Source organism: Mustela lutreola, chromosome 4, assembly GCF_030435805.1.
Source record: "Mustela lutreola isolate mMusLut2 chromosome 4, mMusLut2.pri, whole genome shotgun sequence".
Classification (NCBI taxonomy): domain Eukaryota; kingdom Metazoa; phylum Chordata; class Mammalia; order Carnivora; family Mustelidae; genus Mustela; species Mustela lutreola.
The window spans coordinates 126,573,347-126,597,575 of NC_081293.1; the positions used below are offsets into that span (position 1 = coordinate 126,573,347).

At 34.4% G+C, this 24,229-nt stretch overlaps 1 protein-coding gene across 7 annotated transcripts in view; it reads left to right on the forward strand.

Annotated features, from left to right (window-relative positions):
* RUNDC3B (RUN domain containing 3B) overlaps positions 1–24,229 on the forward strand; it is a 140,181-nt gene that overhangs the window by 94,964 nt on the left and 20,988 nt on the right. For all 7 annotated transcript variants that reach the window (XM_059171016.1, XM_059171020.1, XM_059171018.1 and 4 more), the window contains 2 exons: positions 7,611–7,779; positions 8,699–8,856. In XM_059171016.1, coding sequence (XP_059026999.1) covers positions 7,611–7,779; positions 8,699–8,856 — 327 coding nt within the window. The remainder of the gene's footprint in view (positions 1–7,610; positions 7,780–8,698; positions 8,857–24,229) is intronic.

The window sequence follows — 24,229 nt, forward strand, 5'->3', positions numbered from 1 at the left end:
TTCTCTTACTAAAGTGACCTTGAACAAACCACTAATCTCTTATTTTTATTATCTTCCCTTGTTGGATGAATCTGTTAAATAGTAGAGCAATAATTAATGGGGATATCATCAGGATTAATGAGATAATGTTTATGAAGTGTCTATATAGTTCCTTGGAGTCATTGTAGAGAACTTTTCATTTTCTTTCTTGTCCTTACAAGGAACTCATTATCAGTCTTCCCTTTCTACTCTTAGAAGTTTTTAAAAAATTACTAATTTAATGTCATTGGTACTCATATACTCATTCTGATTTTCTACTATTGATTTAATTTTGGTAAATTATGTTTTATTAAAGTTTAAAAATATATATATCATGATATTCAGTGAGTTCTTTAAATATTTTTTCATTTCTAGGTATGTTACCTTTTGCTTTTTGTGCTCCTAGATCTTTTTTTCCTTGATTTTTAAAATTATTTTTGCCAAAGATTTGTCAATATTATAGTTTTTTCCAGTTTTTTAAAAAAGAATTTATTTATTTGAGAGATAAAGAGTGAACGAGAGAGACAGCATGAGCAGGGTAGAGGGGCAGAGGGAGAAGAAGAAGTAACATCCATCTTATCCTATAGACACAAAAATAAAAGAAAATGGAAAAAATCTCTCCTTATGATGAAAACTCTGGGATTTTTTTCTCTTAACAACTTTTCTATATTCATACAGCATTGTTAGCTCTAGTCATCATGTTGTATATTACATCCTTAGTACTTATTTATCTTATAACTGGAAGTTTGGACCTTCTGACCACCTTGTTCCAGTTCCCCTTCCCTTTCTCCATTTCCTCTTTCCCTCTGCCCTCTCTGTCTTTGGTAATCTCAAATCTAGTCTCTTTTTCTACTAGTTTTATTGGGAGGGGGTGTATTTTAGATTCTACATGTGAATGAAATCATATAGTTGTCTTTCTCTGATGTTATTTCACTTATTAGTACAATGCCTTCAAGTTCCATCCATGTTGTTGCAAATGGTGGGATTTCATATTCTGTTATATACATATACCCCATCTTTCTCTATCCATTCATCCACTGATGGACACTTCAATTGTTTCCATTCTCGTCTGTCATACATGGTATCACTTGTAGGGTGCAGATATCTTTTCAAGGTAATATTTTGTTTTCTTTGGATGTATTCCCGGAAGTGGAATTTCTGGATCATACAGTAGTTCTGTTTTTAAGTTTTGGAGGAAACTCTATACTGTTTTCCATAGTCGCTGTATCAAATTTACAATCCCACCAACAGTGCACAAGGGCTCCCTTTTCTCCACATCCACACTAGCATTAGCTATATTTTGTCTTTTTGATGATAGCCATCCTAATGTGTGTGAGGTGGTATCTCATTGTAGTTTTGATAATTCATTTCCCTAATGACCAATGATGTTGACCATATTTTCATGTACCTGTGAGCTTTTCACCTATCTTCTGTGGAGAAATGTCTGTTCAGGTCTTTAGTCCATTTGTAATAGATTATTTGTCTTTTTACTGTTGAGTTTCTACTTTGATATTGACTCCTTATTGTTTATGATTTGCAAATATTATCTCCCAGACAGTGGGTTGCCTTTTCATTTTGTGGTGGTTTCTTTCACTATACAGAAGCCTTTCAGTCTGATGTAGGCCTGTTTGTTATTTTTGCTTTTGCTTTTATTTACCTTTGTGTTTGGTCTCAAATCCAAAATGTTGTCTGGATTGATACCAGGGAGATTACTTTCTGTCTTCTTCTAGGAGTTTTACCGTTTCAGGTTTACATTCAAGTCTTTAATCTATTTTGTTGAGTCAATTTTTGTGTATGGTATAAATAGGAATCCAGCTTTATTTTTTCACATGAGGTTGATCAGTTTTTTTCAGCTCCACTTATTAACGGTACTATTCTTTAATAGTTGTATATTTTTGGCTCCTTTGTCATAAATTAATTGACCAAATATGCGTGGGTTCATTTCTGGACTCCATTTGGTTCCATTGATTTGTGTGTCTGCATTTATGCCATTATCATTCTGTTTTGATAACTAGATTTGTAGTGTATTTTGAAATCAATAAGTGCAATGCCCCCCACTCTATTCTTTCTCAAGATTGCTTTGGCTGTTTAGTAGATGTGGTTCTGAACAGATTTTATGATTGTTCTAGGTCTATGAAAAATGCCATTGAATTTTGATAGGTATTGCATTGAATCTTAGGTTGCTTTGGGCAGTATGGTCATTTTAACAATAATAAATTTTTTCAATTTACGAGCAGAGAATGTTTTGAAGTTTATTTGTGCCTTTCTCGGTTTCTTTCATCACTGTCTTATAGTTCTCAGTGTAGAAATATTTTACCTCCTGTTTTCCATCTATTCTGCGATATTTTATTCTTTTTGATGTAATTATAATGGAATTGTTTTCTTAATTTTTCTTATAGTTTGTCATTAGTGTGTAGAAATACAGCTTATTTTGTATATTGATTTTGTACTCTGCATCTTGACTAAACTCATTTATTCTAACAGTTTATTGTTGGTGTCTTTAAGGTCTTTAAGATGATATAACATCATATCATCTGCAAACAGTTTTACTTCTTCCTTTCCAATTCAGATGCCTTTTATTTATTTTTCTTGCCTGATTGTTCTGGCTAGGATTTCCAATTATGCTAAATAATAGTGGTGACAGTAGGTATCCTTGTCTTCTTCCTGATCTTAGAGGAAAGGCTTTCAGTTTTTTACTATTAAATTTTGATATTAGCTGTGGCTGGTCGGATATGGCCTTTAGTATGTTGAAATATGTTCTGTCTATACCCATTTTATAGAGAATTTTTATGATTTTTTTCTTCCTCATTATTTAAATTTGCTTCTTTTCTTAAAAGTATATGAGGCTGGGACGCCTGGGTGGCTCAGTGGGTTAAGCCTCTGCCTTCAGCTCAGGTCATGATCTCAGGGTCCTGGGATCGAGTCCCGCATCGGGCTCTCTGCTCAGCAGGGAGCCTGCTTCCCTCTCTCTCTCTGCCTGCCTCTCCATCTACTTGTGATTTCTCTCTGTCAAATAAATAAATAAAATCTTTAAAAAAAAAAAAAAAAAAAAGTATATGAGGCTAATTTTGGAGAACAGTGTGGAGATTCCTCAAGAAATTAAAAATAGAGCTTCCCTATGATCCTGCAATTGCACTACTGGGTATCTACCCCAAAGATACAGACGTAGTGAAAAGAAGGGCCGTCTGTACCCCAATGCTTATAGCAGCAATAGCCACGGTCGCCAAACTGTGGAAAGAACCAAGATGCCCTTCAACAGACAAATGGATAAGGAAGATGTGGTCCATATACACTATGGAGTATTATGCCTCCATCAGAAAGGATGAATATCTAACTTTTGTAACAACATGGATGGGACTGGAAGAGATTATGCTGAGTGAAATAAGTCAAGCAGAGAGAGTCAATTATCATATGGTTTCACTTATTTGTGGAGCATAACAAATAACATGGAGGACATGGGGAGATGGAGAGGAGAAGGAAGTTGAGGGAAATTGGAAGGGGAGGTGAACCATGAGAGACTATGGATTCTGAAAAACAACCTGAGGGTTTTGAAGGGGCGAGGGTGGGAGTTTGGGGGAGCCAGGTGGTGGGTATTAGGGAGGGCACGTATTGCATGGAGTACTGGGTGTGGTGCAAAAACAATGAATACTGTTACGCTGAAAAGAAATTAAAAAAACTTTTTTTAAGAAAAAGTATATAAGGCTATAGATATCCCTTAAAGTGCTACTTTAGTTGTATCTTATAAGTTTGATAAGTTGTTTTTTATTTTAGTTGTTTTAACTAAAATTTTCCAATTTTTTGACCAAAGAACATTTGAAATATAAATTTTAATTTTCAGGGCTTTTGTTGGAGTTGTGATGGGCAATATGGTCCACATAAAATTTGTTTTTTGAAATTTGTTTAAAAATGGCCTAGAATTGGTCAGTATTCTAATGATTGTGTCCTATATTCATTAGCTTATGCTTATTAATGGCTGTTCTGATATGTATATCCATTCTTATAAGGATTCTTTCCTTATATCCTTATATCTTTTACTTATATCCTTTCTTATAAGCTTCATCTCTTTGAGTTGATGAATTAAATTCTTTCATTGTTATATCTGATTTTTCAATTTTTTTTCAGATGGTACCTTGAATTTTTGCTTTCTGGTTTTTGAATCTAACTTAAAAGATGCATCTAAGTTTTGAATTCTTAGATTTTCCTGAAATAATGAATTTTTTTGTCAGTATGTAATAGCTGTAAATACACAGTAATTTTTTTTTTTCCTTAAAGCCCATTTTGTCTGATGTAAATAGAGTCCCAACAATTTTCTTTAGGTTAGCATTTTTTAGTATATATTTTTTTAACCATATTTCATCTAACCTGCATGACTTCCATTGTAAATGCATCTCAGTTTAGAGACATTAATACGTGAGAGCAGATGAGATGTCATCAGTTGTGAGCTGTATCCTGATTTCAGTTATGTTAATATATAAAAAATGTACAACAGGAATTTATGAAATAGAATGCTTTTCAGCCTTTTTGTGTCCTTTTTTCTTTAAGTATATCTTTTTGAAGTAGTATTTAACTGAAATTTTTTATTTCCAGTGTAGTTAACATATAGTGTTAGGTTAGTTTCAGGTGTACAGTATAGTGATTCAGCAGCTCCATATATTACTCAGTGCTCATCAAGATATCTTTAACTGGAATTTAGAAAATCTAGTCTAAAAGGCTTTATCTTCTTTTTTTTAATTTAAATTCAGTTTAGTTAACATATAATGTATTATTAGTTTCAAGGGTAGAATTTAGTGATTCATCAGTTGCATATAACACCCAGTGCTCATTAAACTGGGGTTACTAGAACATTTACTGATACATTTGTATTGATATCTACCATTGTATTCTTTGCCTTAATTTTTTTTTAAGATTTATTTACTTATTTTAGAGAGAGAGTATGGGGTTAGGGACAGAAGAAGAGAGAGGGAGAGAATCTTGAGCAGACTTCCTGCTGAGTGTGTAGCCCAATGTGGGGCTTGATCCCATGACCAGGAGATCATGACCTGAGCCTACAACAACAGTCAGATACTTAACTGACTGAGCCACTAGGCGCCTCATACTCTTTGCTTTCTATTCTACATTTTTTCATTTCTTTTTCTATTTCTCCTTTTTGTATTGATTTTTCTTCTCCTCCTATTGTATTTCTCTACTAGTTTACAAGTCACATACTATACTTTTCTTCTTGTATTGGTACTCCATTAATTTTAATATGATACTTAAAAGTTAACAGAGTCTAAAGTTAATATCTTTACTACCTATCCATATAAATGAGGACTTTGCATTGTTGTAACCTTAGTCATTTTATTCTTGACATGTGCTATTACTGTCCAGAATTCTAACTCTCTCATTGATGTATTTAAAATTCCACAAAGCAGGCATCACTATTACTGTTTCATGCTCTCAATATTTGTTTAGGCTTACCCATAAGCTTAAAATTTTCTTTGCTCACTGTTTTTTCTTGGATGATTTCCTTTTTCTTTGAGTATGATCATTAATTCTTTTAGGAGAATTTCTTGGTACAGCTCTCGGGTTTTAGTTTTCTCAGTATGTGCACTTAGACTGCCCTCTTTCTGGGAAGATAATATTGCTGGATACATTAGTCTAGCATAGCAGTTGTTTTTTTCTTACTATTTTGAAATAATTGTAATTTCTTCTTATCTTTTATTAACTCCCTCTCTCAACTGTATCTGCCTGTTATTTCACCGATTTAATTTCTAATGTCAAATATTATTTTTTTAGAAGTTTTTTGGTCTGTTTTTCAGAGCTGGAGGTTTACCATCAGCCACTGCTTTATTTTCTCTAGTCCACTAAAAGCCATGGCTATGAGAGGCAACTTTCTTTTGGTATGTGTTTGTTTACTGGTTTGTTTCCTAGATCCTGGCTGAGCATGTCTCATTGGAGGTAGGACTTTTCCTTATGCAGAGGTCTCTTGTTCATATTTGCAACATACTTGGTCCCTGGACTCCAGAGCCCAGCAGGTATAAACACAGACTTCAGAAAATGAAATATGTATCTTTCTTTGATGCTTATGATATTTTCCACCATTAGATCTCTGTAAACCTATGAAATTATGATTTCTGAACTGGATTTGCTTTGAGCCATATTTTTTTATGTGCTTTCTCTTTCTTTAGTTTTAATTTTAATTGTTCTGTTTTCATACATATCTTGTAGACAACTTACTGTTGGTCCTTATCTTTTTTTTAATGTTTATTTATTTAGTTTGGAAAAGAAGAGAGAGAAGCTCAAAAAGACTACGCACTGATCACAGAGCTCAGCGCAGGGCTTGACGCCATGACACATGAGATCATGACCTGAGCCAAAATCACGAGTTGGACGTTTAACCAAAAGAGCCACCCAGGCACTCTTGTCCTTATTTGTCTTAATTAAACTTAAACATTTGGCTCTTGCTGTAAGGTTTAACCCATTAAAGATTTTTATAACTTACTTTGTATTAGGGATTATTCTGCCATCTTATTTTTTGTTTTAAATTTACTATTTACTGGGGCGCCTGGGTGGCTCAGTGGGTTAAGCCTCTGCCTTCGGCTCAGGTCATGATTTCAGTGTCCTGGGATCAAGCCCCACATCAGGCTCTCTGCTTGAGGGGGAGCCTGCTTCCTCCTCTCTCTGTGCCTGCCTCTCTGCCTACTTGTGATCTCTGTCTGTCAAATAAATAAATAAAATCTTTAAAAAAAAAAATTACTATTTACTGTATTTTCTTATTTTGTGTCTCCATTTGATAGGTCAGGGAGGCTTTTTTAAATATTTTGAATATGGTATATTTTCTTATGTTAATATCATTGCTTATATTTTTAAATATGTTTTTCCCTGTTTTTCTTTAGTATAATACCTCTTCTTTCTTCTAAACCAGATATCCATTTTAGTGCAGTTCTTCATTTAGTTTCTTCTTTTTTTTTTAACCTTATTCTGCCCTCCTCTACCAAATGGATGTCTTTAGGAATTTCAGATATGGATTGTAGAGTGTTTTCTCTGCTTTACCTCTGCTTCTCCTTCTTCCTTCAATGGAAAATGCTTGGGAGTGACCAGTTTTTCTGAATCTCTTATTATCTCCTCTTTGCTAAAGTTGAACTGACCTTGAACTGCCCTATATTACACCTCACTGACATTAGGCTGGTTGTGCTGTTTGTCTGCACAGCATTGGATACTGGACAGGCAGTAATCTACTTGAGACAGTGAAAAAACTCATCTAAAAAGTTCTTTCCAAACACGTCTAGGTTTTCTGGTTTTCTTCTCTGGAAATCTTTTCTTTCTTCTCAGAACATTCTCACAGTTCTTATGTTAAATTCTTTAGATTTACAAACTTCGGATCAACTTCTATAGCATCTTGAGACTTAACTCCATGAGAGGAAGTCAGCAGTCTATACTAGATTATCATTTTTTTTCAGAAAGCTAAAAAGTCTTTATAATATCATTAATATAATTGTATATGGAGTGCTAAATATTTTGGAGTTGGCTCACTGGTAACTTACAAAATAGAGAAGTATTTCTTAATGGAGTGAAACATATTAACTTTAGTTTTAAAATTTTAATATTCCCAGTTCTGACAGCATCAGCAGTGACGAGGAAGAGCTGAGGACTTTGGGAAGCAGTGGTAGTGAAAGCAGCACTCCAGAGAATGTCGGGCCTCCTTTCATCATGGATGAGAATAGTTGGTTCAACAAGTGTAAGAGAGTTAAACAAAAGTATCAGCTAACCCTGGAACAGAAGGTATTTATCAGTTGCCAAAAGTCATTGATTTGATTCTCATTTTTGCCTTTGGACTGTCACTTCCAAAATATCTTTTAACTGAATATAAGTGTTGACCCATTGCTACTTCCTTTCTGTACTTGAATTATCCTTGTCTTGATGAAAAATCATGCAGAGTTTTAAAAGAGGCTTCTGTTTGTTCAACTTTTTCTAATTTTATGTTTTAATATAAAAATTAGCCATTTAGGAGCATGTGGTTGGGTCAGTTGGTTAAGCATCCAACTCTTGATTTCAACTCAGGTCACAATCTCAGAATTGTGGAATTGAGCCCCATGTTGGTCTCCACGCTGGGCATGGATCCTACTCAATTCCTCTCTCTCCCTGTCTCTCTCTGCCCCTCCCACCCTCTAAAAAATTATAAGTTAAATTTTAAAAATAAGCCATTTATTCTGTATACCATTTCATTTATAGGTTCTGAGATTTTAACATTTATTAAGAGGGTTAATGTAAAGCAGACAAATATGAAAAAAAAAAAAAAAGAATTCTATAACAATATCATTCAAGATAGACCTTAAGGCAAAAGCAATATTAAGGCTAAAGAAATACATTGCTCTTGAGAAAAGAAACAGTTCACCAGGAATGTGAACATGGTGGAGATGAATAGAATGGGTGAAGGTGGTCAAAATGTATAAATTTCCAGTTTACCCACTGCAGGCAAACATCTTATTGAACTTCAGGGAAGGGCTTTAAAGGATGGAGAACATATGTTAAATTTTTGTATTCAATTAAAATGATTATTTTTTTATTATTTCATCATTAATACTTAGAGATTATTTTATTGAAATATGGAAAGAATAGCATTTAACCTACTCAGTATTGATCTTCAAGATATACATTAGAATTTTGTGGTAGCTTTATCTTGTTGGTACTGTATTTTCAGGGTTATCTTGAAGAACTCTTACGACTTCGAGAGAACCAGCTGTCTGAGTCTGTATCCCAGAATAAAATACTACTTCAAAGGATTGAAGATTCTGATCTGGCTCATAAATTGGAAAAGGAACAATTAGAATATATAATTGTGGAGCTTCAAGATCAGCTGTAAGTGAGATCCTTTTGGGAAAATATTGGCAGTATGTAAACATAAGAAAATGTCATGTTTTGACATAGGATTCAAACTCTGAGAAGTCAAATTACCTGCTATTAAGTTCTTTTTCCCTTACTCTTTTTAAAAAGTTTACTCTTCCCTTTTTTTTGTCATAAAAGTAATTTATGCTCATGGCAGTATTACAAAATATAGGAACAAAATAAAAACTATCCTCAGGTGTGTGCTACCCAGAGTTAACTCCTATAATTTGATATGTATTCTTTCAAATGCATATACATAATTTTAAATTATTTATTTAGTTATTGATGTACTGTTTAATTCAAAGATGGGATATAAAACCAGTACCACTCAAAGTACAATAATTATGCAGTGTTTGTTCCCATGTGTGCCAGAGTATCACTAAGCACAGTTTAGTATAGCTTTTTTCCATAACAGTAGTTTTTAGGCTTTTTGGATTTGGGTTTTGTTTTTTTCCTGAAGAAAGGTATGTATTGGTATAAGCTCCTTAATTTGACACTATTCAAAGCACTTGTACTAATCATACCATTCCATCAAACTTGATTTTATCAAATAATTGTTTATGGTGAAAATCTTCTCGCATTAATATTTATTTAATCTGAAAAGATGATTTTAAAAGTTTTTATTTTGAAATAAGTTCAAAATTTCAGAGAAGTTGCAAGGATAGTACGAAGAATAAGCCCTTTCTTAGATTTACCAAATTTTAGCACTTGGCCACTTTTGCTCATAATTCTCTCCCTCTTGCATACATCACAACTCTTTATCACATAATGCATCAGTTGTGTCTTTCCTGAGAACCAAGGTATTCTCTTACATAACCATAGATCATCTGTCAAATTCAGAAATTTAAATCAGTGTGATACTTTCATCTTATCCATAACTCATTCCAGTTTCATCAGTTGTCCAAATAATATCTCTTACTGCAGCTTTGGTTTTTCTGGTACAGGACCCAGTCCAGAATCATGTTTTTCATTTGGTTATTCATTTCTTTAGTCTCATTTCTTCAGTCACATTTAACTTAGAACAGTTTCTCAGTCTTTGTCTTGTATGAAATTGATATTTCTGAAGAATACAAGCTAGTGATTTTATAGAATGTAAATTCAATTTATAGAATGTAAATTCAAATTTCAATTTGAGTTGTTTGCTTTTTCTCATGATTAGAATGAGTTTATCCATTTGTGGTTGGAATATAAGTAGGGTATCTGTAAGTGTTGGGGATATGATATCTAGAGGTCCATGGAATCTGTTGGTCTTTTTTACTAATATTAATTTTAATCATTTGTTTAATGTGTTCTTCTCTTGGTACAGTTATTATGTTTCCTTTTTTAATTATCATATAATTTCCAGGGAGATCTTTTGAGACCTAGTAAACATGAAAGATGATTTTTTTAAGTAAAAATCTTTTATTAACTAACATAAAACTTCAGTGTTTTCTAGGAATTTGTGTCTTGGAAAAAAGAATTATGTTCACATATTATTTTTTTCTAATATTTTACTGAGAGTTTGTCCTGTGGAATATCACTCATTGAGAGACATATTAATACCTTCCATAACTCTTTGCTTCTGTAAGCAGGGAGAAAAATATCCAGATCTGAACAATGGAGATTTCTAGTTATTTCTTTACAGCTTGAAAAGTTGAAGATTATTTAATTTTTCCTTTGCAATTGATGCTGATAGTTTGTCTCAATGTTTTTAACTTAAAAATAATTGTGAAATTGGAAAATAAAATGTGTCACATTTACTGTACTTTTGATAATGTAAAGGAAGAGACTCAAACTTTTTAGTTTGAAAAAAGAATCTGAGTTATAGTTTTATTACACTTATATAGTAGAAAAGTGTCGTTGATACTTACAATTTTTTAATGCCTTTAAGGATATTTTAAATAAATATTACCAGAGCAAAAATTAAATACTGAAAGTAAAATCACCAATCAGAATTAGGCTATTTTCTTGAGTTTAGGGTCAAAGATGTACTTTCACATAACATGGCTATATACTCTTAGCCAGGTAAATTGGTATCTTACAAGGTCCTTTGTACAAAAAACAACTTACAAGGATACTAAACAGAAGAGTAAGATACCTTCCTCTGAGAATCTTCTCAATTCACTACATTAACTGAATCATCTGTAAGGTACAGAATAAATACTGTAGACATATTTGTGGCTTTGGGAGAAAGTGGACATTTTTTCCCTTCTTTTCTTGCTGAAATTTTTTGTCAACATTTAGGAAGGCCTGCAATGAAATGTGAGCACTGGAATTCTTTTTGTTAATCCTGAGAAAACCGTAGTGGCCCTGAGAAGATTAAAATTTTAAACGTGTAAAGGAAAAGGTCAGGAGAAGAGTATTAAGTGGATTACAAAGCATGTAATATTTGCTTTCACATTATGTTAATCATCTTTTCCTAGTTGATTTAAATCCTTTGTCACTTGGCTTATTCGTTTTATATATTTCTCAGTGCTTAGATGTATTTTTGAGTAACTGTTAAAGTATGCTTTAATTTGTCTTTGAATACTCCTAAAATGTGAACATCTGATAGTTTTGGGTAGAGTACAGGTGAGCATGGTGCACTAGAGGAGCATTCTAAAGCTTTCTTACAGATATGGACTGTGTTCAGACACTGGCTTTGTATTTGCCTATTATTATGAGCTCAGTCTTTAATAATACCTTAGAGCCTCTGTCTCTTTATCTGTATACTGGAAATAAAACTTACCTTATAGATTACTATGAGTATTAAATGCTATCATGTAAAATACAGTTAGAACAAAGGAAACATTCAAAGATTATTCCTCTCTTTTGGTCTATAAAAACCTTAAAATATCCTTATTAAATACATGTAGATAAATGGTAAATTTAAAATATTTTACTTTATTATGCCCAAATGCTGCAGCTCAAACAAATGAATTTGACTTTGATTTTATTATCCCCAAATTTCAAAATATTTGTTTTTCAGAACCACTTTCAAAATGGCATGTGGATTAATATTTATAATTACGGTATAGATTTGCATATATTGGGAGGAAGATATACATGGCTACTTACTACTTTACTGGTACCACTTTTAACTATAATTCTTTTCTTCATCAATTACTGATGGAATACTAATTGGATTATTTTGGATTATTAGTCTTTGACTAAGGTGTATTTGGGTGATTAAATTTATGTTGGTGGAATTTTAAAGTGTCAAAAAATTTTAAATCTCCAAATAATGATTAAGAATAATGCCATTATTTCATTGAGAAATACAGCATCACTCTAGGTTTTTATTTTCATAGTTTTATTGAAATCTGTGGCATATTTTTATTTTATTTAGGTAAGTTTTAATTCAATTTTGCTTGCATGTTAAACTTCATCCAATAAAATAAATACAAGCAAGCTTAATGTATTAGTTACACTTTGAATCAATGTATGGAAAGTCTTTCATAAGATTATGAAATGTATTGTTTATGGTCTTATAAAAACTTACTGTCATATTATTTATGCTATCTGGTGGGAAACCTTTTCATTTTTGAGGTTAGTTTTATTCAGTAAACATTTATTTAAATGTATAATTCTGTGCTTGAGAGTGCCAAGAATAGAAAAAATAAGAAGGATATAGTCTGTCTTCACAAAGAGCTCCTAAGTTAAAGAAGTGGACAGATGGACATTATTGGTCACATTGTGAATTGAAGAGAATCATACATGGAAGGAAAGGTTTGTGCTCATCCACAGGCTTAGATCTTTGTAAAATGCTAATTTCAAATCTCAGGACTAGAGAGGGTCAGAATAGTGAGTAAAATCTAAATACCTTAGTCATGATTAATACCATTAAAATTTGTAAAAAGGCGTTTTTGCTGTTTGGCTCATGTAGTTTTCCTATTTATGGTGTGAAAAGCTATAGGAATAGTCATGTCCAATAAGGCTCCCTCGTGAAGGAACATATAACAAAAGTAAAGAACCACACATTATTAAAATTAGTGCATTGTTATAGTTGAACAGCCATGTTTGTGTAGTTCCTTGTGGGTAGTGATGGTGTGATCTGTCAGCCTGCAAACCAGAAGTCAGTGATGCTGTAGCATCCTGCTTCACAAGGTTTAGAGCGAGTGGCATAGATCCTAACAAGAGTGCAGTGATGTCATCCTGGCCCAGTTAATAGTGAACAAATTATGGTAGTTCCTGATCGTGTATATTTTTGGCAGGTAACAATTATTACTAAGAGTTAACATCATGATAATACATAGTGCATACTCTGTTATCCATGTAAAGACAGAAAAATCAAAAAAATGCATCCGGAAGAGAAAAAAGCCAGATACCAGATAATTAGGTCAAACTACACTGTATTGTACTTTCTTGAGTGATAATGAGAAATTACATATTACACCAAGAAATTACAGATTTGATATGGGTGTCATTTCATTGCCTTTAGTTATGATGTTTGATTAAAACTGCTGGCATATTCTTCAGTAGAGCATTTGTCAGTATATTTGGGCAAGGGGCGTACCAACAGTTGGAACTGCAAGACAATGTTTTACAGAGAAGTGACTCAGACTAGAAAAGAGGCTCAATTTTGGCATCCTTATTTGGTAAATGTTTTATACTGAGTACATAAAGAAAGGAAGCCTCCTTAAAGTACAATTTGTAAATAACACACATATTATTAATACATAAATACCATTGTTTTGTTCACTTATTTCCACCCTTTAGCATGGAGTTGACCTTTATAAAAAATAAAATTAGCATTTAAATTCTAATGCTATTATTATGTTTTAAACTTTTTGTTAAAGAATTTTCAAGTGTATAGAGATTCGTATAATAAAGCCCTGATTACCATCACCTAGATTGAATAGTTAGTTGCCAAGTGTTTGTCACATTTGTTTTAACTTTTCATTTTCCTTTTCTTTTTTTGCTGAACTATTTTGAAGCAAATCCTGTTCTTTCTTTCCTACATACTTATTTGCTCATCTCTAAGAAAGTGGACATTTTCTCACGTAATCTTATAATAATCATACCTGGTAAAATTAGAGACATTCTTTTTATCATTTAAAGGCTCATCTGTAACAAATTTCCCTAATTCTCTAAAAATAAAATAAAATAAAATAAAAGACCCAACCTTTTTGTAGTTGCATTTTTGGATTAAGAAACAAAATCATACATGACATATAATTATGTCTCTGAAGACTTTAGTTTCTCCCATTCATACTTGTCCTGTTATCTGTTTGCAGACTTTTCCTATAGAATGTCCAGCATTAGTTCTTTGAGGTTTCTTTCTTTGTTCTTCTCTACCGGTGCTGTCCAGGATGTTAGCCATTTTGTGCATGTGGCTGGTGAGGACTTGAAATGTGAGTTGTGTGAACTGAAATGTGCTGTAAGTATAACATCCACATGAGACAGCATGAAATAAAGAATTTAAAGTATCTTGTTAGGAACTATTTATATTGGCTACATATTGAAATGGTAGTGTTTTAGATATATTGGGCTAAATAAGTACATTATTAAAATTCATTCCTTTTACTGTGGCTACTAGAAAGTTTTAAATTATATATGCCACTCTTCTTATATTTCCCTTGGACAGCACTGGTTTGTATCCTCCCTACTCACAGGGGACTGACTGCTTTAGTGTCATCGGGGAGCAGATTCTTGGTGCCCTCCCTAGACCCGCCAAATGGGAATCTGTTGTTAACAAGATCCTCAGGGGTATAACTGACACATTAAAGTTCAAGAATCACTGTTCTGTGCTGTATATCCTGTAAAGTATATCCTCTTAACTCTGGACTAGTGGGTTTTCCACTCTGGTTGATTATTAGAAGCACTCAGGGAGCTTCTTAAAAATATTTTTTGCAAAAAATAAGAATGCCTGACTGAGCTCACCTTGAGGGATGTTAATTTAATTGGTCAAAGCTGGGGCTCAGGAAAGTGTAAAAGGCTGCTTACATGTTCTGTTGTGTAGTCAGGGTTGAGAACCAGTATCCTAAGAGGCTGGTTAAATAGGAGTTTAACTTTTTTGAGAAGAGTATTTTGTAGGTGGTCCTGTCCACATCATAACCAAGCACGCTGGTTGTCCCTCTTCTAAAGACTGTAACATTGAACAGTGGATTCAGGTGGTGACAACTATGTTTTTCCTTTGTAAAAGTTTTTATCAGCCTTTCATCTAATGGCTTGAACCAAGAATGAGCACGAACATTATCTGGAGCTGTTGATTAAGTGGGATTTGTAAAATGGTGATTCCTAATTCTTTTCTCTCCATGTACATTGGCTAAAATCTGTACACAAGACCTTTTCCTCACCAGTTAGGATGATAGTATATTATAGGCTAGTATTGGTTGTTGTAGGATATTATATTAGTCCTTACAGGATACCGTTAATTTTCAGAAGAAGATGCTAATGCCCTCCTCAGTTACCAATGAGATGAAGATTTTGTTCTTTGTTTTGCTTTCTTTTATTTTTGAGAGTATGCACTTGCTATATAATCACTTCTGTAGTGTGAACTAACTCATACAGGATTCACAAATAAGGGGATGATGCCAGCAAAGTGAAGAAATCCCCTTGAGCCATAGCTGATTTTTCTTAGGGGTAAATGTTTCTCAGTAAGAAGCACCAACAGAATGCAGAATACACCAACATGGGCAAATACTGCAAAGCACCAGTAGGTGGCATTCTCTTGCCGTATGCATTACTCTTTCATCCTGCGTTCCTCTGGTGCAGGTCAACTTCACCTTGAGGAAGCTCTTTTTGTAGTTTACCTCAGTTTTGTGCATTTTGTCTTTGCCTTCATGGGAAGCCTCAATGTCAGCAGCCTCAATCCTTCCCTCCAGTCTTTTCTGTCACATGGCTTTTACTTTGTTGTTCTTGTTAAATTATTGTAATATTTCTTTACTTAATATGAATTTAACCAATATTCTAAATTTGATTTGGAATTTTATTAATATTGTGACTTTTTCTTTGTGTTCTAGTTAGAAAGTTGAATAGGTTTTGAATTGTTAGCTCCTAATTCTATTCTCCCCTTAAGGCCAATTACTTGCAGTGTGATATTGTAGATCACTATCTTTTATTTTCATGATGATTATAGTTTAAGACTTTTTTGGTATGCCATGTCGCAAATGGCACTGGAGTATATCCTAAGAATTACAGATATATATATATATATATATAGAGAGAGAGAGAGAGAGACATAGATACATATATAAATGCTAAGTGGAAAATAAAGCAAAGGTTTGTTGCAGTGGTGGTAGGAATTTTGCTACTCACTCTCAGGACTGAATTCATAACAGTGGGCTTCAAATGTGCTGCCTTACCAAATTAAAAATTGCTTTGTATCACTCATCTTTTGGATTGCTCAGGAATGCTTCGAATCACAGATATTAAATCCTAAGTGCCAGGGGTCATATGCCTTATATATCCAGCTGCCAAAAGTATATCCTCATGGGCATCAGCATAGCCTCAGGTAAGTGGGAAAGAAGATAACACTCAAGTTTGGAGACACAGGCCAAAGCCTGAACAAATGAACAAAATAATAGCTTTGAATTGACTAAGCACCACTATCAGAATAGAGATTATGGAATTCTAGATCTTTTGTAAAACTTGTAAGTAGCAGCAGACTTGAGCCTAATCTCTGAAAGGAAAAAGACCAAACTGTGGAAAACTTCTCTCTCTCTCTTTTTTAAAATAATGAATGTTATATTCAGGGCTGAAAAAAACATAGAACCTCATTTTAAAATCCAGTTTCTCTGTATTTACATGGAATCTTAGGAATTTGAGAACAGAATTGGAAGGAATCAGGAACACTAATGTTTAAGGATTAAGTGGAAGAAAGTACCTCCACTGAGACCGAGAAGGAACAGCCAGATACATAAGGAATTTTATTATTATTTTGTAGGAGAAAAATAATTTATATTAGATTCACTTAGGAAGCATTAAAAAGTAGCATTGCCTGGACCCCACCATCATAGAATCTCATTTCATTGATCTGAGATGAGACTAGGTATTGGAATTTTTTAAATGCTTCCCCAGTTATTTGAATATATAGTCAGGGTAGAGAACCACTAGACTAGAAGTTTGTTGTGATGTTTAGCAAAGCACAAGATATTTATTATGGTCTTAACAGAATTAAATTGCTTCCCTAGACATGAAAGCTACCTAAATGTTTTATTATTTAAAATAAGAAAGATGCATTGGTATTTAATTTCTAATAGCTTTTTAAATTAAAATTCAGTGAGCCAACATATAGTACATCATTAATTTCAGATATAGAGATTAGTTATTCACCATTTATATATAACACCCAGTGTTCATCGTGTGCCTTCCTTAATGTCCATCACCCAGTTACTCCATCCCCCCACAGATCTCCCCTCCAGCAACCTTGAGTTTCTTTCTGATAGTTAAGAGTCTCTCATGGTTTTTCTCCCTCTCTGATTTCTTCCTGTTCAGTTTTCCCTCCCTTCCCCTATGGTTCTCTGCACTGTTTCTTATATTCCACATATGAGTGAAGCCATATGGTAATTGTCTTTCTCTGACTGAATTATTTTGCTCAGCATAATACCCTCCCATTCCATATACATCAATGCATATGGTAAGATTTCATCCTTTTGATGGCTGAATAATATTTCATTGTGTGTTTGTGTATATGTGTACACACACACACACACACACACACACACCCCATATCTTCTTTGTCTATTCATCTGTCAATGGACATCTGGGCTCTTTCCACTTTTGGCTATTGTGGACATGGCTGCTATACACTGTGGTATAGGTGCCCCTTCAGATCACTACATTTGTATCTTTGTGGTAAATACCCAGTAGTGTAATTGCTGGGTTATAGGGTGGCTCTATTTTTAACTTCTTGAGGAACCTCTGTAGTGTTTTCCAGAATGGCTGCATCAAACTCAACACCCAAAAACCAGGTAATCCAGTCTAGAAAAGGGCAGAAGACATGAACAGACATTTCTCCAAAGAAGACATACAGATGTCCAACAGACACATGAAAAAATGCTCAACATCACTTGGCATCAGGGAAATAAAAATCTAATAGTTTTTTTTAAGATTTTATTTATTTATTTAACATAGAGAAAGAGAGTGAGTGCATGCAGGGAGAACAACAGATGGAGGGAGAGGGAGAAGCAGGCTTCCCATTGAGCAAGGAACCTGATGTTGAGCTCAATCCCAGGACCCTGGGATCATGACCTGAGCCAAAGGCAGATGCTTAACTGACTGAGCCACCCAGGTACCCTTCTAACAGTTTTAAAGTATAGTATATTCTGTATTTTCTGTCTCTCCCTGAGGATATTATTTTTCAAAGTTCCTTTTCTTTAGATTCTGCTTTGTCCTTTGGATTTAAAAAAAAGAATAGGCCACAGCTTATTTTGATAATGATAAAATTTGCTGATTTATAGTTCAATATTTATTTATTCTGCTGACATTTATTGAGCCCTTCTATCCTGGGTTCTTGGCTTGGTGCTAAGAATAAAGAAATAAATATGGTCTAGTTCCTATCCTCATAGTGCTTACAGAGGCCACAGTCATAGAAACAATAAGAACAATAAGATGTCAAAGTATCATATGATCTCCCTGATATGAGGAAGTGGTGATGCAACATGGAGGCTTAAGTGGGTAGAAGAATAAATGAAACAAGATGGGATTGGGAGGGAGACAAACCATAAGTGACTCTTAATCTCACAAAACAAACTGAGGGTTGCCGGGGGGAGGGGGTTGGGGAGAAGGGGGTGGGATTATGGACATTGGGGAGGGTATGTGATTTGGTGAGTGCTGTGAAGTGTGTAAACCTGGTGATTCACAGACCTGGGGATAAAAATATATGTATATAAAAAATATATGTTTATAAAAAATAAAAAATAAAAAAAAATAAAAAAAAAATAAAAAATAAAAAAAAATAAAAAATAAAAAACCATTTTTCAAGTTTAAAAAAAAAAAAAAAAAAAAAAAGTGCTATGATAGAGTTATGTATGGGATACAGTGGGAAACAAAGGATTTCATTGTAAAGGAGAATGAACTGGGAAGGGTTTAAGATGGTTATACTAGATGCTTATACTAATTCGTTAAAGTGTTTTTGACATTTGATAGACTACTGTGGGAAAAGATGGGCCTCCCAGGTAGAGAAGACAACAAAAGCAAGTTGATTAAAGATTAAATAGCCCAGCAAATATAGGGAGTAGCATGGTGGCTCCTTGTTACTCACAGAGGGTAAGCATGTATGTATGTGGGGCCAGATGAGAAGAGACTTTATATGCCATGCTAGGGAGCTCTGAGGAGTTACCAATATTATATCAGATCAGATTTCCATTTTAGAAAGATAAACCTTTGAAATAATATTTTCTAATGTATAAACACTTGAGTATCTACATTCTCATAGGAATTGTGCTAGATACTGAGAATTTAAATGTGAATAAGGGGGCACCTGGGTGGTGCAGTTGGTTGAGCATCTGACTCTTGGTTTCAACTTGGGTCATAATATCAGGGTCATGGGATCAAGCCCCTGTGTGGGACTCCATGCTCAATATGGAGTCTCTTGGGATTCTCTCTCCCTCTCTCTCTCTGCCTCCCACTCTTGCAGCCCCCCCATCTCTCTCTCTATAAATAAATAAATAAATAAATATATATATATTTTTTAAAGTGAAGCATAAGTCTGAATAAGGTAACTTTGAGGATATCAAAGTTGACTGATAATTTAAATGGTGTGATACGTGTATAGAGATACATATGTATAGGTATAGTAATAAAGGTATGTGCACTTTATGTAAGTAGACCAGGAATAGTGGTCCAGAGAAAGCATCACTAAGATGTTGATGTTTGAATAGGGCTTTTCAGAAGCTCTTTAGATCACCAGGTGAGGGGAAAAAGAGGAAGGTTATTCTGGGTAAAGAGAATAGCATATATGGAAATATGGGTACAAAACATATGAGGCAGATCAGTATGATAAAATACTAACTGATGTATTAGAAGCAAATAGGTTTTTTGGAAACAATGAAGTATCTTTTACTGGGACTATACATTTTACCCGAGATGGGTCTCTACTAAAAATTAAAATGCTGAAAGAGCAAAGAAGAAAAAAAGACAACCCAAAAAACAGACTCTTAACTATAGAGAACAAACTGATGGTCACCAAAGGGGAGGTGGGTGAGGGAATGGATGAAATAGATGATGGGGATAACAATCCTAATTCAGTTTTGGGAGGTTATATGTTTCTAGGAATTTATCCATTTCTTCTAGGTTGTCCAATTTTTGGCATATAATTTTTCATAATATTCTCTTATAGTTGCTTGTGTTTCTGTGATTTGGTTGTTATTTCTCCTCCTCTTTCATTTCTGATTTTTTATTTGAGGCTTCTCTTTCTTTTTTTGATGTATGTGGCTAAAGGTTTATTATTTGTGTTGGTATTTTCAAAGAACCAGCTCTTGGTTTCATTAAGTTGTTCTATTGTTTTTTATTTATGTTCTAATCTTTATTATTTCCTTCCTTCTCCTGGTTTGGGGTTTTGTTTTTCTTTTTTTTTTAACTTCTTTAGGTATAAGTTTAGGTTGTTCACTTAAGATTTATCTTGCTCCTCGAGGTAGTTCTGTATTGCTATAAATGTCCCTCTTAAAACAGCTTTATCTGTATCTCAAAGATTTTGGAACATTGTATTTTTATTTGTCTCCATGTATTTTTTTATTTTCTCTTCGATTTCTTAGTTGGCCTTTTCATTGTTTAGTAGCATGTTATTTAACTTCCATATATTTAAGTTCTTTACAGATTTTTTTCTTGTGGATTTCTAGTTTCACAGTGCTGTGGTCAGAAAAGATGTGTGTTATGACTTCGTTTTTTTTGTTTGTTTGTTTGTTTTGCTTTTTTTAATTTGTTGAGTCTTGTTTTGTGGGCTAAAATGTGATCTATTCTGGAGAATGTTCCACGTGCACTTGAAAAGAATGTGTATTCTGCTTTTTTAGGATGGAATGTTCTGAATATATCTGTTAGATCCATCTGGTCCAATGTGCCATTCAGAGCCACTGTTTTCTTGTTGATTTTCTTTTTGGATTATCTATCCATCGATGTAAGTGGAGTGTTAAAGTTCCCTAGTATTACTATATTGCTACATCTTTTATGTTTGTTATTAGCTGCTTTATGTATTTGGGTGTTCCCATGCTGTGTGCATAAGTATTTACAATTGTTATATCTTTTTGCTGGATTTTTCCCTTTATGTTTATGTAGTGTCTTTTTTTTTTTTTTTTTTTTTTTTTGTCTCTTGTTACAGTCTTTGTTTTAAAGTCCAATTTAAAAAAAAATTTTTTTTTAATTTAACCTCTGTCCTAACCATGGGGCTTGAACTCACAACTCCCAAGAGCTGCATGCTCTTCAGACTGAACCAACATGAGTACTTGTCTGTTTTGTCCAATATAGGTATTGCTACCTCAGCTCTTTTCTTTGATCTTCCATTTGCATGATGTTTTTCCATCCCTTTACTTTCAATCTGCATGTGTCTTTAGCTGTGAAATAAGTCTCTTGTAGACAATATATTGATGGATCTTGCTTTTTAATCCATTCCATCACCCTATTTCTTTTGGTTGGAGCATTTAGTCCAGTTACATTCAAAGTAATTATTGGTAGGTATGTATTTAAATGCCATTTTGTTAATTGTTTTATGGTTGTCTTTGTAGTTCTTCTCTGATCCTTTCTTCTCTTGCTCTCTTCTCCTGGTTTGGTAGCTTTCTTTAGTGATACACTTGAATTCTTTTCTTTGTTTTGTTTTTGTTTTTGTTTTTGTTTTTGTTTTTTACCTATTACCAGTTTTTGGTTTGTGGTTAGCTTTAGGTTTATATATAAAATCTTTGCATATAATAGTCTATATTAAGTTGATGGTCACTTCAATTTGAACCCATTCTAAAAGCACTACATTTTTACTTCTAACCCCCATGTTCTTACATATGGTGTCATACTTTACATCCTTCTATTTCTTGAATTCCTTGACTTATTTTTTGTATACATACTTAATTTTAGTGCTTTTGTGCTTCCTACTTTTCTTGCTCTTTTTAATAGTATTTCCACTCTAAGAATCTCCTTTAACATTATTTATCAGGCTGGTTACATGGTGATGAATTCCCTTAATTGTTGTTTGTGTGGGAAACTCTTCATCTCTTCTTCTATTCTGAATGATAGCCTTGCTGGATAGACTATTTTGAGCAGCACATGTCTCACTTTCAGCACTTTGAATATATCATGCTCCTCTCTTCTGGCCCATGAAGTTTCTGCTGAGAAATCAGCTGATAGCATTATGGAGTTTCCCTTGTATGTAACTATTTTCTTTTCTTTAGCTGCTTTTAAGATTTTCTCTGTATCACTACTTTTTGTCATTTAATTATTATGTGTCTTGGTGTGAACCTCCTTGAATTGATTTCACTGGGGGATCTCTGTGCCTCTTGGTTCTGGGTTTCTGTGTTCTTCCAAGATTTGAGAAGTTTTGAGATATTCTTTCTTCAAATAAATTTTCTGCCCCCTTCTTTTCTCTTCTGGGACCCTTATAGTGTAGATGTTATTACACTTGATGGTGTCACTGAGTTCCCTTAATCTATTCTTACTGTTTTCTTTTTCTTTTTCTTTAATCTGTTCTGCTTGATTGCTTTCTATTACATTGTCCTCCAGGTCACTGATCCATCCTTCTACTTCCTCTAATTAATTCATTATTCTCTTAGTGAATTTTTAATTTCAGTTATTGAGTTCTTCATCTCTATGTGATTCTTTTTTGTATTTTCTGTCTCTTTGTTGAGGGTCTCACTGAGGTCCTCCACTCTTTTCTCAAGTTCAGTGATTATGTTTATGACCATTATTTTAAATTCTCTATCAGACATATTGATTGTCTCTATTTTGTTAACTCTCTTGCTGTGATTTAGACCTCTTCTTTCATTTGGAACATATTTCTCTGTTTCCTTATTTTTGTCTAACTCTCTCTGTCTGTTTATCTGTGTTAGGAAAGTCATGTGAGTCTCCTACTCTTGAAAGTAGTTGCCTTATGAAGAAAAGTTCCTATAGTGCCCTTCAGGGCAATGTCCCCTCTTCACCAGAACCTGGAGCTTCAGCGGCATCAGCTATGTGTGTTGCATGCCCCTTACCATTGTGACTTAGTGCTTTTCCCTTCTATCATCTGCGATGGCACTTTTGCCTGTTTCAGCAGCATTTGGTCCCTTTATTGTTAGTGGGTCTTTGGACTTGAGTTGGGTCAGACTAGGCATTTGCCAGAACTGTGGTCACACCAAACGACAGGTCATTCTCTCTTTGTTATCCCCTGAGAGACTTTCATTGGTGGGTGGGGCCTGCAGTCAGACTGGGTGTCTGCCCCCAGCCCACCGCTGGGACTGCAGAAGAGCTGGCGACAGGTCACTCTCTCTTTGTTATCCCCTGAGAGACTTTCATTGGTGGGCGGGGCCTGCAGTCAGACTGGGTGTCTGCCCCCAGCCCACCGCTGGGACTGCAGAAGAGCTGGTGCATGGGTGTATTTCCCTTTCATCAGGGCAACAGTCTTTTTGGAGTGGTGTTGGACACTGTTGGGCTGCTTGCACAGTGCTAGATTTGTGGTGCCTCTTTGGATGGACTGCTGCCTAGGGCAGGTTGGATGGTGTGGGTCTGCAGAACAATGTGGGGGTAGGGTACACTTTTAATAAGTGTAGTGGGTGAGTAGGTTTGCTATGGGAGGGGAGCTGGAACCACATTGTAGAGCTACCCAGTGGGGGTTGGAGTGGACAGTCCATAAGAGAGAACAGGGGTGGGAGGCACTGCTAGCAAGCTACATAAAGAGTGCTTGCAGTAGTTCTGTAGGTGTCTGCATATCCAGGCTGGGGGACAGGGTAAGGAAATGGTACCCATCAGCTCTTTTGTTCTTGGAGAAGTCTCCTAAAATACCTGCTCCACAAGCACACATTCTGCTAGTAAATAAATTAGTAAATAATCTCCTTTCCATGTATCCCACATGTTTTTCAAACTGATGTTTCCATGCTATATCTCAGTATATATATATCAATCACAATAGCCAAGAAGTAGAAGGAAACTCATGGATGGATAAAGAAAATGTGATATATGAAGACCTTGTGTCTTTATCCACACAAGCCCACTACAGAGAATTATTCCACCTTAAAAAAAGCAAATCTGCTCTTTGAAATAATATGGATGAAACTTGAGGAAATTATGCTAGGTGAAATAAGCCAGATGGAGAAAAACAAATAGTGCATGCTCTCACTTATATGTGGAATCTAAAATAGTCAAATGCATAGAAGCAGAGATTAGAATGGACAACCATTTTGTACCCCTTTGGGCCTGGAGAGAGGGGGAAGTGAGATGATGTTCAGAAAGTAAAATGTTTCAGTTATGCAAGATGTATAAATTATGGAGATCT